Here is a 21,970-nt window from a genome sequence, read left to right as displayed (position 1 = left end):
CATCAAGTGATGACGTCTGGATTTATCTTTTCACGTGGTTATGTGGGGGTGATGGCGAAATTAGCTTGAGCGCGTAAGAGAGGTCACACGTCGAGAGCTGCGAATGCAAAAGATCCCCTAAAAATCCCATCTAAGCCTTTCAACTTCCGTCGATTCAAACTACGAACTCCTCAGCAAGGCCATTATAACGAGATGGCTGAAGAGAAGACTGCTTTCAATGACGGCGAGCCAGCTGCTCAAGGTTTCAGAACGTGAGCTCGCGTGTTCACTCACTCACTTCGGAGGCTTCAGCTGATTGTGGGAAGGTGTTCAGCACAAATTACCCAGCTATAGCCAATCCACCATTCCCTGCTGAGGGCTCAGCAGCATTTTCCAACTATGAACTAGCCTTCGCTCTCTTTGCAGGTCCTTGGATCGTTCAGCGGATCTTGCCTTTCGGCAGAAGTTGGTATTTCTACTGTTTCCTATTCGTTCTCTTGGGCGTACCTATCGCTATTGGGTATTGGACATTCAAGTCGAAATTCGGTTCCAGGTTGAATGAAAAGGCAAAGTTCCCTGGTAAACCTCTATCAACTTATATTACACTCAAGGACGAGAGCTTGAAGAAGTACAACGAGACCAAAAAGATCCCCATGCAAGTCTTCCACGATGCCTACTTTGGTGGTAAAGCGGATTTCAATGGTGATGTTTTGGAAATTATGGAATGGAGACATGATTGGGCTTCTTTTGAATTCACCCCTGAGGTATGTCAACTTCAATCGTATCTTGTATCTACCGGGGTCTGGGTCTGGCGATGGCGATCACAGTCGACTGATATCCTGGATCGTATAGCTTTTCCGATACGTGCTTTTCCACCTTATTCCAGACGTAATCATCCACTCTCAATCGCAGGACGAAGAGCAAGTCCGAGACCACTACGACCGGGGGGACGACTTCTACTCGTGGTTCCTTGGTCCAAGGATGATCTACACTTCAGGGGTTATCTCAGATATCAACCGTATGGAAACTCTTGAAGAGCTCCAGGATAACAAATTGAAGATGGTCTGCGAGAAACTAGACTTGAAACCCACCGACAAGATGTTGGATATCGGTTGCGGTTGGGGTACATTGGCTACTTTCGCCAGTAAGAACTACGGTGCCGATGTCACTGGAGGTGAGTCTCACCGCCAGTCGCTTGCTTTCAGTCCCCTTAAATTTGAGCACGTTCTTGAGTTCCTACGGAAATACGATTCTTGTGAAAAGGTATGGCATGACTGATAATGTACTATCTGATAGTCACTTTGGCCAGAAACCAGACTGAATTTGGTAACAAACGACTGCGTGAGAACGGTGTATCGGAAGATAAAGGGCGAATCTTGTGTATGGATTACCGTGATATCCCACGATCCAAAGGCTACTTCAACAAGATCTCGTGCTTGGAAATGGCCGAGCACGTCGGTATCAAACGATACGGTACCTTCCTCAAAGAAGTCTACGATCTCTTGGACGATGATGGTTTGTTAGTCTTCCAAGTTGCCGGTATCAGGACTTGTTGGCAATTTGAGGATCTCAACTGGGGCTTATTGTGAGTCTGCCCAATTCATTAAATCTCATTTCATCTCTTCCCACAAAAAGTTTAAGACCCCCAAACCCATCAATGTCTTAACATGGTGTGGATCCCCGACTAACGACGATCGTGGTGGGTCCTCCGTGCTGTAGCATGAACAAATACGTCTTCCCCGGAGCAGACGCCTCCCTCCCCTTGGGATGGGTAATCAAGCAGCTCGAATCCGCCAATTTCGAGATCAAAACCGTCGACGTCCTCGGTGTCCATTACTCAGCTACCATCCACCGATGGTACTTGAACTGGGTCAGCAACAAGGAGAAAGTCCTAGCCAAATACGGCGAGAGATGGTATAGAATCTGGGTCTATTTCTTGGCTTATTCCGTCATTGCCTCGAGACAAGGTTCAGCGAGTGTCTTCCAGATCACAGCGCACAAGAACTTGAATGCGTTCCACCGGGTCGAGGGCGTCCCGTCCCATGGGAATATCCATGCGCACACCAGTGTGAAGTACGAGCCTGTCGTTTCGCATCAGGAGATGTGGGCCGATCAGACTCTCCACTAGAGGAGATATCAGGGAGAAGGGGGAAAAGGGAAAAGGAGAAGCTCGAGGTGGGATAGTAGGAGAATGACGTAGAGAAGTCTATCATAGTGCTGCAGCAAGCAGAAAAGGAATGGACCACGCGTGCCGGAACTGGAAGATGCCAGTGGGAGAAAGGATGAACAGGACCAGGAATAAAAATGTTAACCAAAATGACAATCGTCTCCGATAAGGTATAGATAAAAATAGATCGAACATATGCATATTCGGCTTGATCGGACTGGTAATGACCTGTTTTATACATGAACTGAATTGGACTCATTGACCATACGACCATACTGCTCCTCAATCTGATCACGCAACTAGATATTGCATCCAAAGCTCAAGCTCAGATCTATATATGTGGGCTTCAAAGCCACAGGCGTAGAGCTCAAAATGTCATATATCGGAGATCAGAGATGAGGTTGACGCAACAAAATACCAAAAGATGAAAACAAGAATGGGAGCAATCCCATTTGGCCCGAAGAAGAACCAGTTCTCTTGCGGGTTGAACGAGATTGAAGATATGGGAAATACTTTGTCTCTCTGAAGACAGACGACGATAAGGTAATTCGGACCGAAGAATGGGTATAATTGATAAACAGGTATATATTCAGTAATCAAGCGGAAAACCCAAAGTGATTACTGAGTCAATTGCTTTCTGATACTACTTTTACTTCTTCTTCCATCCTCCCTACCACTTCCCTCCTCTTATTAGTGAATATCGGTTACATGGTTTAGTCAAACTTCGAAGAAGCTACTAATTCCTCTGCACTCGAAATGACCTCTTCGACATTCATCGTTTGTTTCCCGTATTTCATTCCCAGCAAATCGCCTACTTCGTCGCATGCTCTGAGGATTAAGTCGATGTCGTTTTTAGTGTGTGATGCTGAGAGGCAGAATCGGACTCTGGACGTTATAAGTGGTGTTGCCCTAGGTATCAAAAGATCAGAGATTATCAGTACCAGTCATAAAGGAGAAGCGATCGATAAGGAAAGAAGGGGTCCCAACTTACGGGTAAGCCACTACGACTACCACTACAGGTGTCTTATCTGGACCAAGACGATCCAGCATCAATTGCGAGAACCAAGGCATTTTGCCCGGGTTATATATCAAGAGCGGGATAATCGGCGAATCGCGATGACCGTAAACTATGAATCCCAATTTCCTCAGGCCACTAGCGAGGTACCTCGAATTAAACGCTAATCTCCTAAGTCGTTCTCTGCCTTCTGTACCGTTCAGCAAGTTGAGGGGCAATTTCATCCATGAAGGCAAGATGTGCGATGGGGCAGGTCCATAGGCTTGTGGACGAGAAACGATCGAGAGGGTATCTGATTTATCGTCTTCAGCCGGAGTAGCCAGTGGCGGGGCAACTCCCATGATGGAACCCATGGACGAGATGATTTGAGTGAGCAAGACAGGCGAGATCGATTCAGCGTAACATGTGGCGTGTGATCGGAGTCGTAATCTGTCCATGATGGCTTTTGAACCTGCGATATATCCACCAGCAGCACCGAAGGATTTCGTGAATGTTCCCATCAAAAGATCGACTTCGCGAGGATCAACGCCGAAGTAATCGCATACTCCTCGTCCGTTGGGTCCCATGGCACCGATCGAGTGAGCTTCATCCACGTAGAGGTAGAACTATCATACAGGAATACCAAAAGATCAGTATCTACCTCTTCGTGCCTGATCAGGGGACAAACTCCGGCTCACCTTGTATTTCTTCTTCAGCTCAATGAGTACTGGTAAGTTGACTAAACTACCTTCCATCGAGTATAATCCCTCCACAATAAGCAGGATCTTCTTCCATGGTCTGTGCGTTCTAGGTTGACCTTGACTGATGACGTCTCTCAAGATCCTTTCCAAGTCGTTGACATCGTTGTGTTTGAATGATCTAAGACTGGCTCCTGATAATCTGACACCGAATCGGATCGAGGCATGGTTGAACTCGTCGGAAATGACCAAACAGCCCTTACCGACTAAAGCAGGGATGGTGGTGGAGTTTGTTGCGTATCCCATGGAGACGACCATAGCCGATTCTTGTCCCACGAATCTAGCAACCAGATTCTCGGTCTGCACGTGTAAGTCCAAGGTTGAAGCATCATGTCGAGGTCCAGCTCCGGATACACCGTACTTTTTGATACAAGCTTCAACAGCATCCGCGCATCCTCCTGTAGAACTAGCGAATCCAAGATAGTTGTAAGAAGACACGTTCAACGCCCGAGTGGTAGTTCCAGTGAGGGTGAATGTCTTGTTCTCGTCGGTGGAAGATCGATCGTAGCATACGATCGTTCGTCCAGCGACTCCAGTCACTGGTCGGGCGAAACAGTCTTCGAGTCGTTGTTTCAGTCGTCGAGTGTAAAAGGAATCGAAATCAGAGTTCAAGGCGGCGTAACCCTAGGAGCAGAGGTCGCGTCAGCTGACTGAGATCATCGAAGCGGACAGCGATACATACATTTTGAGGCATCAAATGAGCATATTCCGCTGGCCTGAATCTTTTGCCAAAGAAGTCCCTCATATGCCCAATGACAATGAGCAGGATATAACTGGAGAGACGGAATCAGCGGAAGGCGACAGCCCAATAATATATGCCTTACTCACCTTATATAGGTCGTCAAGAGCGTGAAATAAGGGGGATGAGGTTCTTCTTCGGGATGGATGGGCTCATCGGGATTCCACTACATCGAATACATGTTTATTATCAGCGCCAATGCTCCTTCTCAGATGTCATGGTGTCACACGCTCTGATGGGGGATAGAGCTCAAAGGCGCAAAGCGATTTACTCACCTGACTAGTCCATCTCCAATTAGGGTTATTACAATGCCCAAATTCACTATGCTTGATCGTCGATTTAGTATACACAAACGGTTTCTCCAGGTAATTCTCATACACTCTAGCTATGTCCTCGCTCGACAAGTGCTGCTTATCAGCGATTGACCCATTGATGATTGATGAGGCATATGAAGAACCGCTGATTGTCGATTGGTCGGAATAGATCGTATCTTCATCGGAGGAGTTGTTCTCTGAGGAAACGATTGTTGTAGATGGCGATGAGTGGTGAGGGCGAGTCAAGACGTTCAACAGGGATGTTCGAGCGCTAAGGACATTCGAGTTGGGCGTTTCTTTGCCCATGCCCATAGATTGGGATGAGGAGGGGGAGGAAGAACGGAGTGAGATAGCTGGGAACAAGGGGCGCGAAGGGGGCGAAGAAGACAGCGAGGAGGGAGGGGTGGATGCTCCAGAAGTTGATTTTCGAGTTGATCTAGGCATGACTGTTTTACCGAATCGTGGTCTGGTTGTCTGTCCAGGCGTGATGATGTATGGGCTTGATCGATTGCTCAACAGCTACGACAGAGCTGAGCTTGAACGGCGAACGTAAATATTTGGACGGGGTTGGTGTGGTGATTCGTCCGGATGTCGAGTCGATGTACAAGTGCAATCAGATCGGCTGAGGATGCGTCTCTATGCTCAGTGATCCTTTGTTTTTGGCGGTATTATTGAATTGTTGTATGTTTACCCTTTACCCTTCTTACTGTTCTCCCCGCTCGCGCGTTTTCGAACTGACAATAATGCTTATGAACTGCAGTGATATCGAAGAGCTTTGAGCTGATGGTTATATTTTGGATGGTAGTGGTAATGGTAATGGTATGAGGAAAGGCAGTGTGTTTCTGTATGGTGTCTGGTGAGGAGACGAGTGGACAATTGAAAACAAAGAGATCGGTGCATGCGTAGTAGTGTGTATGGTAGTGTAGTGCGTAAACCGGTGAACCAGTGAAAGAGTGAAAGAGCGATCTGTGCTCTGCCTAATTGAGGTAAGCTACATGGGGATACGCGGACGCCGATGACCAAATACCAAAACAAACGATTCAAGTTCCAAGTGGTCATTACCAATCTTTCTAATCCAGTCAAAATTGTAATCTCCCTTTTATTACAAATCCCAAATCACAAATCCCAAATCCCAAATCAAGATCGATTGCCTTAACGGGGTAGATGGACCATGAACCAAGAGGGGGCTATTTTTGAGGGGACATGTGAAAATTCAGGGGTAAATTTTCACACGCGTTTAAAGCATAAGCTAAAGCTCAAAGCTGAGTAAGGAAGAAATGACGCTAGTGGATCGGGCAAGCTCTGTTTCCATTTTTCTATTTCTGTTTACGCGTTTTCCGTCGGCGATCGTCGAAAGAACGAACAATCGAATCTTCAATCGTCTGCAGATGAAGATAAAACTATCACAATCTCATGTCAAATATAATATATTTATGTGTATGCATGAATTGTACTCAAGATAAAGCAGATCACCTAAACCACGAAATTGTCCATGACATGCCATACATCCTCATATCCCACCATCAAACATCGAACACCAAGACACTTTTCCCTTTCATGCTGATCGTTACGAAGCGGATTGTTATTACTCATTGCCCATAGATCTGCCAATCATACTTGACTTTTTCACCCCAAAACCCCTCTGGGCAAATGCCCACCTCACCCCCGCCGATAGTGAATACATCGTCGGGCGATTTGTACGCTGTCCAATCCGATTCTGGGCTGGCTCTGGGCGGTAACAAGGAAGCCGGGGAATCTCTCTTGAATGGCCAGAACCACTCAAGCCAATCTCTGAATGATTTATGCCGTATACTACGTTTAGCAGGCGATGGAGATGGGTCGAGGTTGGTGATGAAATTCGACCAGTATGAAAGAACGTCTTCTTCCTGTAGAATATTCATATCACATTGACGGTCAGCTGGAAACCCAACCTTTGTAGAATTGTGTGTTCCTTTTACTCACCAGCGAAGATTTCGCGGATGAGGTATCAGGAGCAGTCCCGAAAGTAGGGTATATATCGTCCTACCCAAGAAAACACATTATCAGCTGCTTATCACAAATCCGACCAAAGCGAAATATAGCTGACCTCATGACAAACCCTACTGTGGGTCTTACAATACTGATGATCCTTATTACTAGGATACGTCACCCCTTCCGTCCATTCCCCGACCCAGACATCACCTCCCATTCTCGACCACTGAGAAGCAACATCCCAATTTGGACACTTCCAAATCCCGTCCGTCGCAGCTCTCTCGTACGTTTCCCTAAAAACATCCCCGCCTTCACCGTACCCCGTAGCGTTGGGCAGCGCATACTCCGATGCTTTCGAGCTGGCTAGTTGTTGTGCTCGGTTCGCATTGATGGTAGCTGCCAACGCGGCGAAGTAGGTGTCGGCAGAAATAGGGACGGGATTAGGGAAGATCTCCGAGACCGCTGAACCGGCTTCGTTGCGCACCGTCGTGAGTAATAATGGTATACCCGATGAAGGGAGTGAAGAGGGGTCTGTGAAAAGGGATACTGTGGGGTCGGTAGGTAATGTTGGATTACCGAATGTCGGTCGAATTGCTATGAAAGCGTAGAAGATTGCATGAGCTGAGCAATAGGGTTTTGTGAAGAAGAATGAGGTTGAATGAGGTGATGAACAGGATTTACCCATCGATAATGGCAAACCTTCCACCAGAAGAGGTGCAGTATTACTCAGTTGTTCCTGCGCGGAGACGATGGACGCATATGACACGGCTCTCAAGCACTGTAGATCATTGCACGATTTGAGTGGGTCTAGGCTGTAATATATGTCTCGGACTTTGGATGTTATGGCATTGGGAGAATTGCCGTAGCTCTGTACAGTGGAAGGACCATGATCAGCGATGTACCATATACGGTTGACTCGTCATCGAATAGAGTTTACTGAACGCACCATTGGGTCAGACTGCAAAATTGCAGCCCTAAACAGCCCTTTCGCCTCTGAGACACCCAGGAGAGCTAGACGGTAATTAGATTCAGTCATCTCGCATACGGCCTCATGCCATGTCAGCCGACAAGATGTGGTTCCAAGCACTTACCTCTGATTAGACCCGCCCCACTACTTTGACCTCCAATAGTCACTTTATCCTTCTCCCCACCGACAAAGTCGATGCCCTTGCTGATACCTTTCAGAGCCAGAATGACATCCCGAAGACCAAGATTCGGGTTGGACCACGACGGAGCAGACGACGGCGGTAAGAAGCCTAATACACCCAGGCTGCAATACGGGACTCCAAACTTGGTAAGTCCTGAGCTTGGACACGATCGGTCACTCGATTCAGAATGGTGACTCACCGGTATTGCAGGACGATGACGATCATATTCCCTTTCACAGCGAGCTTCGAGCCACCAAGCCCAGGAGCAGAAGCTGATCCCGCGGTGTATGAGCCTCCATGTATCCTAAGGTATAAGACAATCAGCATAAGGTTCGATCTGACAGATATTGGAAAAAATCGGGCTCACCATACAAGCACGGGTAATCTCGAGAATAGGTTGATCGATTGAGGGGCATATATGGTGGCGAATAGACAGTCTTCAGATTGCGAGTTTGCCGAAACGTATGTTCCTGCTTGTTGTGGGCAGGCCGGTGGGAGGTCTGTGAAGGATTGATTTCTGCACAGTGTGTTCCAGTGCAGTCAGTATTACGTGCGCATTGCATGGTGGTCCCCTTCAATTGAGATGCATGTCAGGGGTCGAAAGTGATGGGATGCGTTATTATCGTATACGTACTTGGCATTATCCCAGGCGAAATTGCTCTCTCCCCATCGCTCGGCAGTCCCATATCGAACAGTATACCTACACGCCCCATCCGCCGTCGACAGCCCTTTAGCACTGAAGCCCAAGGCTGAGACTGTACATGGACTACCAGTATCGGATGTCGTATCCCATATTGATTTTGCCGTGGTCCAGTGTATGAGGGCGAAGAGGGTCAAGAACAAGGCGAAGAGCGAAGCCATCAGAAAGAGTGATTTGGTGAATGTTTGACGCAAGTAAGCTGTCAATCTCGAAGGATACTCGTAAGGGTATTTATGTATGTTGTCAGACTCAGACTGGAGGGGTATGTAGTCGGATCTGATGGTATCCAGACTCCTACGATCGGCCCGTCCGAGAGTATGTCGAAGTCCAGAGTATAAGTGCTTCTCGATGCACCGAAATGCTGTCGACACAGATGAGGAAACTGAGTGTAATACTGGTTCTATCCGTGTTTGAGAAGAATCAATGTCGTATTGATCTTCAAACGCAGATTGTCCTTGATCAAGTTGATGAACCCCTTGCCCCTGCCCTGATCCTGGACCTAGACTTGACAAGGGCGTGTTCTCGAGTGTACCTCGTGATAGCTCATCGCCGTCGTCGGAGGTATCCATATCTAGCCTTGAAGGAAAAGGCTCGAGCTTGTTTACCTTTACCTCATGGTGCGATTCAGGCTGGGTGGACCGCATTGCCGCTTGCCAAGGGATCGACCTGAAGGCAGGCTTGGATTGGATCTGTTCAATAGACTATTTGACACTAAAATCTTGATCGGGTGTTTTATGATGTCCGTGTGTGGGTTTCAGATTCCAGCTAAGAATGGTCAGTGCGTAAGTCGTGTCCGGTCAGTAAATCATCGGGATACGCAAGATCTTCGAACGAGAAGCGAGGTGTTAAGAAAACAGAGACGTTATTTGACATATGTAGCATGAAGGGGGTAAGAGGGGGTCGATACAGATGGGTGTATCACAAACAATAAAGCTTTTTCTGAGTGAGTTTTATATGTAGAATAAAATGCGCAATTCTTAAACATGCCTGATTCGCGCTCGATGATTCCGAATGAAGCGGCGATATCCGGACAGCCTGTCTTGTCTTACTCAGATTGCCGAGGCGCAGGCTGTGAGCGTGAAGACAAATCACGAGTATGCATAAGACTGTCTACCTATTCTGCAATTGTATAGCCTCAGGCCTCGATCCAGACTGCCCACTGGGTCCTACGGATGTATCTTGGTTCTCCAGCAGAGCTTGCGATTGACCACTTTCGAGATTGGGTTGCCAGCCTATATCCAGTTCAGAACGCATTTCTCGCTTCACACATAGCTGCAGGGATGCGCGTACATTGATGAGCCTACGACGAGATAGACATTGAGTAAAGGGGAGAGCAGGGCTCGTGAGACTCACATGCTCCGAGATGACTACCATCACTACAGCACCAACGATCTGTATCAACCAGAAGAATATCGAAGTCGGGAAAGAGGCCGAGTAATAGGTTGTCAGGATGAAATGGTTGAATATCAATGTGAGAGAGAAGTCTAGGATATATGTCGGGCGCCGTATGAGGTAGTATAGCGGTGCGATACTATTGTATCGACACGAAGCGTTTGGTCAGTCTCGCATATGCACCAGCGTCAGGGCAGGAAAGCGCAGGGAGACAGAGTGGACTCACTCTATACCAAATGCAACAAGCCAAACACCACCCAAGACCCAGCCGCGTTTTCGATCAACTCCATATTCCCAATACTCATCATACGTGCTATCCCTTTCGTCCTGGTTATCCCCCTCGAAACGAGCCGGATCTTCATTGGAAGAAGGTACGGATCCTATCTCTTTACCGCCTGCCCAAGCTCCTCGGAGTTTGCGCAAGCCTTCTACACCTGGAAAAGAGGTCTTGGAGATTGTCGGCTTGGCAGCCATCTCTCGCCAGTCCATGATGTGCGACACAGTATTTGGACCTCCGGCGTACGAGAGGAGGACCGGTGTAGTGAATGATGTGAGGAATGGAGGGATGAGGATCGAGAGGGTGAGGTAATGTATTGTTTGCAAGGTGATTATCTGTCCGAGCAGAAGTCTAACGAGTCAGCATCACGTCTGCGCTTTCGCTCAACCTAAAAGCAGATGAATGAAATATGAGGTTGAGTTGACAAGGAACTGACCTGACATATTATCCTGCGAATCCATGATGATCAGCGCGAAACACAGCAAAGGTCCTGGTTTGGGAACGCTCACATTACAGGATCCCAGCCCTGCACCCTCATGGTGTCTCGATATTCCGCCTCGGGTCGATTTGAAGACGCACAGGGTGTTGAGTTGTGTCTGAAATATTCTGCATAAGATTGGTTTCCGTTGACTCTGTGATGAATTCACTGTTGACGAGATGTCGATCACGCGTAGGAGATCGGCGCCAACTCCGCGGTTCCTGCAGTGCGTTACTTTGGAAAGAAGTTGCAGGACAGACCACTCAAGTTCCATATTTCAGCTTTCTTGAAGTTGTTCAAGCATAACATACCTTACATCTAGATAAACCAAACTCAACGAGAAGGGGAAAGGGGGAGCTGAGATATCCGGTAGAGTCGATCAAGACTGATTCGACAATCTTACTCTGTTAACCCCCCTCTTACCTTCAACCAAACAAACGGATCTTATGCCTATATAGCCCCTCTTCATAATGTCGAGCAGGCTCGGCACACCTATACGGTCCTCTCCCTCCGCACCCCCACAGCCTCAGCAATCTGCTCCTCCGCCGCCTCCGCCTCCTATAATACCCTCGTCATGGCTCACAGCGTCTGAGCAACGCTTGTTCTTCTCAGCTATATTTGGCTTGATCGAAATCACCAAATTATGGGATACCTTTTCACCTCTTCTTCACCTGGACCTATCGAATACCTGGTCTTCCAATTTGAAGATTCAAGGACCGTACTCTGTGATAGGATGGACATTAAGCGAGGTCTTCATTCTATGGGCCGTAGGGTGTCTGAGGATACCGATGCTGAGTCCTTCTTATAGACAATTGGGCATTTTGGCCTTGCTAAGTGCAGGACTCAATCTGCTTTGTTGGCTTATCGTTGAGGTGAGTACAATCTCATTGCTCAGCTGTCTTAGCTTCATGAGAGAGGTATTCTGACGATTTCGATTACCGTAGCCCAGTGTAGCTCTGGTCAGCATCAACGTTGTGGGTCCGGCTGCTTTGGGAGGGGAATGGTACTGGAATTGGTTATATTCGCTCAAGCGATACAGCGAACCTTCGCATTTGGAAGGTATACATAAGATCAGATTACTGCCATACAGGTAAGTCATACTCGCTCAGTACTATCTCGACGGTCGTCTAGGAGGAGCTAAGTATGATATCGCAGCACCGCGACACTAAATCCCCTTTCCCTCACATATTGTATACCTCCCGACTCCCCGGCACCCCTGTACATACCGATCGTATTCAATAACTCCATACCAGAAGAGGTCTCATATTTCGTTAGGTCACTAGAAACAGGTCACGCTACCGTTGAAAAAGTACAAAGCAGTCAAATGAAACGGTCTCCTACTCGACCACCCAGATTGCGAATAACAGACGGCGACGACGATCTCGAAGACGGGGATGTTGAAGAACCTGAGACAGACCCATTATCGGCATTGGTCCTTCATTCAGATGGCAAAGGATCAAACGGAGCCGAAGTGGATATCGCGAAATTACCTTCCGTCAAGCCGCCAGATTCCATGGCGTTAGTACCACGTAACTTGGCTTCCTCCCAGAATATACTATTCATCACCGTCGACAAGCCAAGTTTGATCACTCTCAAATCCGTCGTTGATAAACGAGGGGATAGATTCCATATCACTCCGCACAGGGAAGCAATAATCATCGAGTGTCCAGCTGGGGGGCAGTTCATCGAACAAGAAAAGCAAGATAAGATCATATTGAAAGGGGATAAAGTCAAGCAGCCAGAATTACGATGCGTGGGAGACGAGGAAGTGACAAAATTCCAGGCTCGCGGAGTAGGACCATTGAGAGTCGGATGGAAGAAGACCGCTAAATCAGGGAACGCCAAGGCTGACACGGGAGTGATAGAGGGCATAGAAGAGGATCTGGAGCCGACGGACGATTTAGCTTTGGTCCGAAGAGATCGAGTTTCGAAGACTCATATCGTACCTCTTAGAGTCACTCATAACACCCCTGGGACCTTCACCTTATCTCTTACCTCGGTCGTTGACGCTTTACACAACACATACTCGCCGGCGGGTCACTCAGCTGAGAAAAGCTTCCACGTGATTTCGAGACCTTCTGTGCGCCTTGATTGTCCTTCTACAATACAGCTCCTCCACGGTCAGAAGACGACCATTCCTGTTCAGGTCATCGTAGAGGGCTCATTAGAGAAAGACTATGAGGTCGCTTACAGCTTTGTGTCACTCGAAGGGGAGAAAAAGGTACAGACGCTGAAGGTCTCGAAGAAGCGGGAAGATATTGTAGTATCGGAACCTGGAACCTATACTCTACTGGATGTAGATGGACCATGTGCCGGAGGAGTGATGGAGCCCTCGAGCTGTACTGTACAGATGGTACCTCTTCCGACTATGGAAATGAGCGTGACTACTCTACACGAATGGTAAGCTCCTTTTGCGTTCCGCTCTTCTACTTTCGAGAGCGAAGCTGATGGATCTGGCTATTAGTGCCATGGACGTCGGAGCCACTGCAGCCTTCGACTTCACGGGATCACCGCCATTCAGACTCGAATACACCGAACAACGCAAAGGTGGACGAGCTAGAACACTGACCGAGAACTTCCAAACTCATCATGGCTCCGTCGTATTGCGGCCGGAACACGAAGGAGAGTATACCTATGTGAGTTATTCCGCAGCTATGACCGAATTTCTAGTCAAGCGGCTCACCAGCTAGTACTATTCTATAGACATTTACGTCGTTAAGCGATAAACGATACAAGGTCGTCAAGCTTGATAAATCGCCTATCAAGCAGACAGTCCATCCTCTAGCGAATGTCGATATGGTTGGCCGAATTGGAGATACAAGAAGACACACCTTGTACGCCTGCTCAGGTGATCAAGTCGATGTAGACATTGAAGCCAGAGTGAGCAATTTTCTCTTGGTCGCCTAGCTGCGGTATTGAATATCGGAGCTAAAAATTCTGCTATAGGGTATCGCCCCGCTCAAATTGGCTTACATCAAATCATGGTCGACTCGATCCGAGAACATCACTATTCCTGTCAAGACAGGCAAAAACAAGATCTCGGTACCTGTGCCGGCAGAGCTTTCAGCTGAGAGCGGCGCGAATGGAAAATTCACGATTTCTCTGCTTTCGATCGAAGATGGTAATGGTTGTGTACGAAAATTGAGCACACCTGCTATCGAGGTGGACGTCAAGCGACAGAAAGTACGTGTAAATGACCTCTCCTTTCGCATACAGTGTCAAATTGACTGAATAATCCTTCTTAGCCCACTGCGAGATTCGCGAAAAGCCAGATAGTCGTGATAACCGAGGGCGAGATCGCTAAAGCTCCTCTCAGGCTGACTGGAGAAGCTGTGAGTTGCGTTGTGGCGACTTGACAATGAAAATCTAGCTATCGTGGCTGACGGCGTCCGCAGCCTTGGGACTTGACTTACTCTGTCAATGGTAAAGAGCGGAAGATCACCGTTCGAGACCCGAATAATCATCTTAGCTTCTCAGACAAGGGAACTTACAAGCTTGTAAAAGTAAGTGGAAGATCCACGATCGAAACGCGTGCTATTGACTGACTCTGTTGTTTAGATCAAAGACGCTCATTGTGAAGGTGATATCTCTGCAACTGATTCTGAGTTCGAGATCGACTTCAAGCCTCGGCCTGTTGTCAGCTTACAGCAAACTCCCGGTATAACACTCACTTCGCCCAATACATACACGCACAAAGGTTTATGCGCAGGTCAGGAACAACAAGTAGCTCTGAAGTTTACTGGTCAAGCACCTTACGAGCTAAATTATCGATATACCTCTGAGGGTCGTACTTCGAAGCATACCTTGAAATCAGCGCAAGAAACCGGTATACTCCATTTGTCGTCTGAGCCTGGATCCCACCGATACGACCTCTTGAATATCGTGGACGGGAATTATCCGAATACCGATATCAAGATTTCCTTGAGCCATCAAGTACATTCTAAACCCTCTGTATCATTCATCAAGCACAATACGAGACCCCTTTGTCTCGATTCGCCCTTATCTACAGATGCGAAAATCCACCTCAGAGGTACAGCGCCATTCAAGTTGGATTTAGCAATTAGGAAACCCGCCTCGACCTCCATCAAGACTTACACGATCGATGAAATCTCTTCCCCAGAATGGACGTTGAATATCCTAGAATACGAGTTGAAGGAGATTGGGAGATACGAAATTATGATAACGCGGATCCAAGATATCAACGGGTGTGAACAAGTCATCAATGATTCTGATGAGTTGAGGTCGATCGTTGAAGTGGTGGAAAGCGCGAGGATCGTGGCTGTTGATGAAAAGACGGATCTGTGTGTGGGAGATAGTTTGGACTTCCTCTTACAGGGTAAATCCCCTTGGACGATAGAGTGAGTATCATCGATATTGCAATCTTGGCATGACCCGCTTTGCAGAATCGAACGCTGATCGAGGTTTCGGGATCGATGGAAAAAACAGGTATCAATGGTTGGGCAAAAACCATAAAGTCACTTCGTCCGCTTCTAGGTTCTCAAGGTTTGCAGAAGAGAAGGGCACGTTTGAAGTGAAATCTGTGGCGTTGAAAGATAATCAGGTGAGTCTGCTTGACGAAGCTTTCGTCGTTCTCTGTTGGAGCTGACGGTTGATTTCTTTGAAATTGATTCGCAGTGCAAGAGACAAGTAGAAGGCATGAAACGTGTAGTCCATCCCTTGCCCAAAGCTAGAATCGTGGAAGGTGAAGATAGTCTGAGAGAAGGTGAGTGGAAATCGGTCGGCCGTCGATGCAGCTTGCGGTCTCAGTCTCTGTAGCATATGAAGAGTTATCACTGATTGAGGCCTGCGATTGTGATCGTGATGGTGATTGTGAATGTAGGAGACGAACCGGCTGCATTTGGAGTACATTTCACCGGCTCGCCGCCTTTCTCATTCACTTATACGAGGTCAGAGCAATATGGCTCGAAATCGAGAGTGGTTGAAACTCAAGTAAGCTCCCCGTCCTACTCCCTTTTCATTTCCATTTAGTCACATCCCGATCTAGTCCACTTGACCTCCTCGCGAGGTAGCATACAACACCTGATGCTGATGATGTCACGCCCTTGCAGACGATAACAGATATCTGGGAAGATGTATATACGATCTCTTCCTCCCTCCCAGGCGATTATGCCGTAGTAGCTATATCGGACAAGTTCTGTCGATATCCGCCAATATCAAGATCGAATAAGGAGAGGTAATCCATGGCGATATAGTTGACAATGATGATGTCTCAGCATACTTCATGCATTGCGTTGATATTGGTTGATACTAATATCAAATATGATTCTCAGACAAGGGGTATTATCGTGCAGGGTATAGTAAAGTACAGTGTATACGGAGATGCCTATTTTTTTGAAGTCAGCATTGCGTGATTTCACACCCGTGGTCATGGTGTGGAAGTCGACACGAGATCTCCGAATAAGACAGGATCCAACTTGAGCAATCTAGGGTATTCTTCCTCTTTCACAGACGGTATTTGGTCTGCCAACTCAGCGAAGATGCGCTTTATCAACGATTGAATGTCTGTTTCTGGATCTAAAAGATGGGTCACCAATCAGGAGTCAGCTTCACACTGTCAATGTGATCATGATTAGCTTTGTGATTGATTGCAGGACTGACCATGGCCTCTTGCTGCGTCGTCGCCTTCTTCGGCATCATCATCGTCTGGGAAAGACACTATCCCTCTTCGGTCTTTCAACTGGACCCACAATCTACACAGGATATTTAGGATTTGACCTCTCCACCTTCCTAGCCTGCCTGTCTTCTTCATCGTCTGCATTACAAGGAGTAAGGTGGACAAGTTCGAATGATAATGCGGTAATACTACTCGAGTTGGCGGATATTGTAGCGGCTGAAGTAAATTGGGTATTATATTCTGTATCACCCAGACACAGACAACAGATAAATCAGCTTCTATCTTGCATCTTGCATGCTCCGGAAGATGTCACGATGGATGGAGGGGACGGGACGGGAATGACTTACCTTGAGCCAACGAATTATACCTGTACCCATCAATTCGCAGAACAATCCCAACATCTCATTGACATGAATCAGAACCGCTCTTCCTTCTAGACCTGACGGAGCGTATAACCATCCTTGAATTATACCTTTTTCTACTATTCCACAATACCACTCTGTCCTTTCTTTTGAGTATTCTACAGTGCACTTATCGATCAACTTGACGGTGATGTCCAGAACACCTTTCAAGGGGGGATTTGATTGTAGCGAGATCGTATGTATCAAGGAGTTGATAAGTAACTTATCAATTCCCATACGCTTCATCATTTCACTATCTATCTTGTCCATCCATTGCTCCAGAATTTGTGCTCCTCGCAAGCGGTATAAGGGTTCCCAGTCATCCATCAGAATCAGGGTGGGAGGCAAGATCAAGCCTATGTTCTTTTCGACCTCCGCCGGGGTTATCCGACAGACAGCGAAGGAAAGGAGGTTGGGTATTCCCCATGCGGAGGGGTCTTTGAATGGCTGAACGTCGTGTAAGTCAATGGTGGAGTCTTGTCCACCTATAGGGCGGGATAAGGCGCGGGAAGCAGAGGACAGGGAAGGGTGAGAGGCGAAGTAAGGTTTCAGCTTGGAAAGGATCAGGAGTGGTATAGCAGGAGATAGGCGGGGTAAGATGTCTGCATTCAACTTGAACATCAGCTGACATGCGTTGCTGCTGAATCTCAGAGATACCTTAGGATTATGATCAGCTTACCATTGACGATAGAGCGCATTTCCAAGGAAGACCAAGGATCATTCCCGTTCAGACGAATCACATTTTCCATCAAACGGAATTGATCTTCAGCTTCGAGTTCTTGCCATGTCGTGTTATCGATACTCTTCGCTACATCGCGTAGGATTCGTGATGCCTTGAGGCGACATAAAGATAGACCACTCTCATCTATACATCGAACAAGGGGGATGAGCAATGCAAGAGTCTAAGCAAACGACACTGATGACAAAGCCGCTTACCTTGAGCAGCCATGAATCCAGGAACCAGTCCAGCAGGAACCTGCAACTGTGCTGTCAATCGCTCCACATCGCTGATCAGGTCCTGCTTTGATGCTTGCGTTGACGATTCTGCCTCAGTCTCAGCAGTGATGTCCTCCACGATGGCCATTGTGATCGCGGATGATTTGCGGCGATGAAGACGGTGCGAGTAGAGAAAGGAAGGAGAACAGCAGCAGCCAGCGATTTCGTTACGTTTTGACGAACATTTCTAGGCGATAGCCGACGTCAAGGTCTCCCACGGTGTTTTATGCTGCTTCGCGCCTGGCTACTTCGGCTGAGGGCGACAACGACAACGACAACACAACCAAGCATCGATGTCAGCAACCCAACCGTCTGCATTTAATGTCCACAGCGGGCCTCAACCATCCAGCGACAGGAAGGCAAGCGCAGGAACAAGAAAAGCAGCTGGCGGAGTGACAAGCGGCCGGTACTCATCTTCTCAGGCATCATGTCAGTCCGCTCGACTCCGGGTCCATCACCTTACCCTACGCTGCCCACCTACAATGTACCCGAATCCTCTGCATCTACGTCGAAACGCGCTATCAGAGCGCCATCTTACGTCTCTCGACCATCTATACCATCATTCGACCCTCCGCGACAGGCTTCTTTCTCACGAGCATCGATAGCTCCCTCTGTTACAGGAGACTCGACACCGACCTTACTGCGAACGGGGGTGAGCAGGCGGAAGAGAAACGAGAATGGGGTCTTGACGCCCACTTCGAAAGATGACTGGGCAGGCATGGAGCCTGATGAGGTCTTCAGACGACTGCCTGTCAACGAAGTCAGGAGAGTGGAGGGCAAAATGAGGAATGATGCGTTGAATAAGCAGTCCGAATTGAGGTTGATGGTTGGGTAAGTACCTTATAGTTGCTCATTGACTCTGATTATGCAATGTCACCTTCGCTCCAGACTGGTGAGGCGTCAAGGAGCTGATATCTCTATGCTGCGTGACAATGATTTACAGCGCTCGATATCGAGATCTTCTGACATCAGCGACTCAGATCCAATCCTTGCATTCGTCCTCCTTGAGACTGTCAGACTCTCTCAGAGAAATAGCAAGATCCTGTAGTAATCCAGATATAAATATCACTCTCGACGGAGACGGCTCGCAAGATGGAAATGATAATGATGATTTGATGGAAATGCTTCCTACTGCTGCTCATATGAAATTATTATTGGACGCTCCTGAAGGTACGTTACGTATCTGTCAGTCTGCCTGACTTGCGCCGGGTCAGCTCACTTTGAACGAAATAGCGTTATACTCCTACTTGTCGCATCAAAGCTATCTCAATGCTGCATTCTTGTGGTTGATCACTAGAGTGGTGAAGGAGAGCCTGACTTCTATGCCTGAAGAACAAAGCGAAGTGAGTCGTATCCGCTCTACCAAACAGCGGCGAAAATCAGCTGATACCGGTGGGTTTGATCAGGCCTACCTACCACTGCTGCAAAAACAATGGGAAACCCTGCTTCCATTCCGCTCGCAAATCGTCCAAAGAGCAACCGCTTCGCTACGTACAAAGGAGAACCTCGAGTCCAAAGCCCTTTCCGAGACTATACTAGCCATCGTCTTGCTCGACAACTTACCTATCCCAGACGCCCTCGACCTCCTGCTTGCTCAACGCACAAGAGCCTTGAAAGAAACCCTTCAACATGTTGAAGTCAACACAGCGAAGACACCGGAGAAGACCAGGAAGAGGTCGAACTCCAAGATACAGAATGCGGCCATCAATCGTTCGGCTGCGCAGGAACGAGCATCCATATCAAGCATTATAACCGATTCCGTCAAATTGATGCTGGACACAGTGTCATCTGCCAAAGCGGTATTTGAACTCCAAGCTACATCGTCCGAGGACGGCGAAAGTGTAATCGAAGAGATGATGAGGTTGATCCAGAAAGGTGAAACAACTTTGACTCCACCAATAACCAATCCGCCGCCGTCAAGCCGGAAAAACTCTCATCAAAGAAGAGCATCAAGATTGGCTAGTATCTCTCTGCCGATCAAGTACGCTCCCCAAACACCGTCAACCCCTTCTGGTAATCACCGCAGACCGCCAGTGACAGCAACTGAGATACTCCAGGAATTGCCCTCAAGCCAGATTTTATTGAGATACTTGCCAAATAATATCATTGGCTTCACACCGTTTATCACCCCTTCCTCTTCACCTGACCAAGAAGCAAAGCTGAGTGAATGGCAGAAGAGCTCCATAGAGCTGTTAAAGCAAAGTATACCGGGCTGGCTGAAAGACCTGCAACATGTTAAAGACATTTGGTCGGTCCGAAATTCGTTGAAGACGATTCTGAAAGAGGGCGAATTTGAAGATGCGATAAAGGAAGCTTTGGAAGATTCGTGGAGCATACGGGTCAAAGAGGTGTGGCAAGAGAAATTGGATACACTGTTAGATACCGCGGAAAGGGAAGTGAGAGATGCCGGTGAAAAGGTTAGGAATGGCGCGGATAAAGCAGGTGAGTTTATCGTTTGTCAAACCTGTCCGTTTGATCAAGCTAATGGGGTTTGAGCAAGCAGATGTATCGCCTGAGTCGTACCTCTTTTCGGATCTTGCATTCCCCTCAGGTCCCTCGACGTCGACAGCATTCAACAATTATCGATGGACGCTCAAGAAAAAGTCTTCCTACAGGACACCTTTGTTAGACAATGTGCTTACTACATTCGAGGAATACGCGATCTTCATGAAAGAAGATATGTCGGATCTTCCTACGACTCTGTACAGCGATTATTCTGAGCAGATCCAGGCTACGCTGGGTAATCTGATCAAAGTATTCGAGAAGGTCTTAGATAGCCTTGGGCCAAATCGAGGAGACGGCAAGATCGGTATTGGAGCCGAAATTTTCGTCGGACGAATTGCTCTGTACCTCTGTGGCAGTCAAAGCAGATTCTTAAAGGACATCGCTGGATTCGGTACTATAGATCAAGGTGAGACACCTCTACGAGTGTATTTTACCCAACACTGTGCATGGTCTCATCGCTGATGCTGATGCCGTCATTACAGATGGCATTGGGAAGTCGTTGCTTGCCGTTCATTCCAAGTCGGTCATTCGATGGAGAGAGAAAGCAATACAAGAAGCTCTGGTCTTACTTGCTCCCCTTTTCGATCCGTATAGAGGTCCGCAGGGGATCAAGGCTTCATGGCAAGGTAAGCTCATCTCGCGATGTTGTGCCTTTGTACAAAAATGCAATACTGATCGTTTTTGTGGTGGATGGTTCAGGTGATCTACCGTCGTCACCTTCTCACTCAATAATGACAGCACTCCAATCCTTGGTCAGCTCGACTAAATCGCTGGGGATCCCCCCTACTTCAAGGAAATTACCGATCATCGAGCAGCTAGTCACGGGATTCGTGGAAAGCGCTACCCAATTAGAAGGATGGCAGACCCAAAAAGAATGCCCGGAGAACGCTTTACAGGCTTTGGTGGATATTGGATTCCTGGTCCATTTAGCCGGGAAGCCAATGCGGGATGACGAGACTGTCGTTGGTCGCTTGAGTGATGTGAGCGTCATTTCTGCCCATACCCACACGTCCTCAGCAGAGCATTGGAATAAGCAGATAAGCTGACCCAATCTTCGATTGAAATTTGCTGCAGATCCAATCGACGTACCCTTTCTTCGGTGTGGACAATCTGCAAGAAACGATCGACCAATCCATAAGACGGACTCAATTACTTCTTAACCCACTCTTATCGCATCTCTCACCTTCGTCTACGTCTGCGCCAGGCTACCCCTCGACACCAAGTATAGGACGTGGATACACCCACGGATTAGATAATAGGAATGCAGCGCTCCTTCGATTTGGCGCCCCACTGAATAAAGTTGGATCGGCGGGGACGGGGACAGGGACGGAGTTTAGGAGTCCGGTAGTGGCTGCTAAACCGGGAAAGAGGATGGGGCTGTTGAGTATAGCTGCGTAACGAAGATCAATGCTTCTAAATAATGCATATTATATGGAACGTTGTGGCACGAGGATTCTGTGTTCTGGTTTGTGCGTTGTATGATGCATTGCATGTGTCAAAATGGAGTATGAGTCTG

General features: G+C 47.7%; 7 protein-coding genes across 7 annotated transcripts; 3 read left to right on the top strand and 4 right to left on the bottom strand.

Moving 5' to 3' along the window:
* Positions 1-192: 192 nt before the first annotated feature.
* Positions 193-2,107, top strand: I303_102968 (uncharacterized protein; the record flags this gene model as incomplete). Its single annotated transcript, XM_018406313.1, has 5 exons — positions 193-251; positions 314-743; positions 832-1,153; positions 1,276-1,564; positions 1,699-2,107. 5 exons carry the CDS (start codon positions 193-195, stop codon positions 2,105-2,107), a joined length of 1,509 nt encoding a protein of 502 aa, XP_018264807.1.
* A 752-nt stretch (positions 2,108-2,859) lies between these two features.
* I303_102967 (uncharacterized protein) lies at positions 2,860-5,395 on the bottom strand (the record flags this gene model as incomplete). Its single annotated transcript, XM_018406312.1, has 6 exons — positions 2,860-3,055; positions 3,138-3,766; positions 3,839-4,522; positions 4,581-4,671; positions 4,727-4,803; positions 4,913-5,395. 6 exons carry the CDS (start codon positions 5,393-5,395, stop codon positions 2,860-2,862), a joined length of 2,160 nt encoding a protein of 719 aa, XP_018264806.1.
* A 1,145-nt stretch (positions 5,396-6,540) lies between these two features.
* On the bottom strand, positions 6,541-9,414 carry I303_102966 (uncharacterized protein; the record flags this gene model as incomplete). The annotated part of the gene is made up of 9 exons (XM_018406311.1): positions 6,541-6,837; positions 6,914-6,973; positions 7,038-7,516; positions 7,604-7,790; positions 7,869-7,933; positions 8,014-8,192; positions 8,270-8,374; positions 8,438-8,587; positions 8,705-9,414. 9 exons carry the CDS (start codon positions 9,412-9,414, stop codon positions 6,541-6,543), a joined length of 2,232 nt encoding a protein of 743 aa, XP_018264805.1.
* A 466-nt stretch (positions 9,415-9,880) lies between these two features.
* I303_102965 (uncharacterized protein) lies at positions 9,881-10,977 on the bottom strand (the record flags this gene model as incomplete). The annotated part of the gene is made up of 5 exons (XM_018406310.1): positions 9,881-10,042; positions 10,124-10,301; positions 10,389-10,774; positions 10,876-10,888; positions 10,949-10,977. The coding sequence occupies 5 exons, from the start codon at positions 10,975-10,977 to the stop codon at positions 9,881-9,883; spliced, it is 768 nt and encodes a 255-aa protein (XP_018264804.1).
* A 410-nt stretch (positions 10,978-11,387) lies between these two features.
* Positions 11,388-16,115, top strand: I303_102964 (uncharacterized protein; the record flags this gene model as incomplete). The annotated part of the gene is made up of 13 exons (XM_018406309.1): positions 11,388-11,789; positions 11,862-12,007; positions 12,073-13,317; positions 13,382-13,553; positions 13,621-13,797; positions 13,864-14,100; positions 14,163-14,249; positions 14,313-14,420; positions 14,476-15,275; positions 15,364-15,478; positions 15,553-15,640; positions 15,758-15,867; positions 15,987-16,115. 13 exons carry the CDS (start codon positions 11,388-11,390, stop codon positions 16,113-16,115), a joined length of 3,816 nt encoding a protein of 1,271 aa, XP_018264803.1.
* A 188-nt stretch (positions 16,116-16,303) lies between these two features.
* I303_102963 (uncharacterized protein) lies at positions 16,304-18,037 on the bottom strand (the record flags this gene model as incomplete). Its single annotated transcript, XM_018406308.1, has 5 exons — positions 16,304-16,452; positions 16,537-16,792; positions 16,900-17,555; positions 17,633-17,818; positions 17,890-18,037. The coding sequence occupies 5 exons, from the start codon at positions 18,035-18,037 to the stop codon at positions 16,304-16,306; spliced, it is 1,395 nt and encodes a 464-aa protein (XP_018264802.1).
* Positions 18,038-18,376: 339 nt separating this feature from the next.
* Positions 18,377-21,852, top strand: I303_102962 (uncharacterized protein; the record flags this gene model as incomplete). The annotated part of the gene is made up of 8 exons (XM_018406307.1): positions 18,377-18,780; positions 18,893-19,119; positions 19,183-19,292; positions 19,356-20,391; positions 20,453-20,860; positions 20,937-21,080; positions 21,154-21,434; positions 21,529-21,852. The coding sequence occupies 8 exons, from the start codon at positions 18,377-18,379 to the stop codon at positions 21,850-21,852; spliced, it is 2,934 nt and encodes a 977-aa protein (XP_018264801.1).
* Positions 21,853-21,970: the final 118 nt, after the last annotated feature.

Source organism: Kwoniella dejecticola, chromosome 3, assembly GCF_000512565.2.
Source record: "Kwoniella dejecticola CBS 10117 chromosome 3, complete sequence".
In the NCBI taxonomy this organism is placed as follows: Eukaryota; Fungi; Basidiomycota; class Tremellomycetes; order Tremellales; family Cryptococcaceae; genus Kwoniella; species Kwoniella dejecticola.
This window is presented reverse-complemented; position numbering and strand designations above follow the sequence as displayed.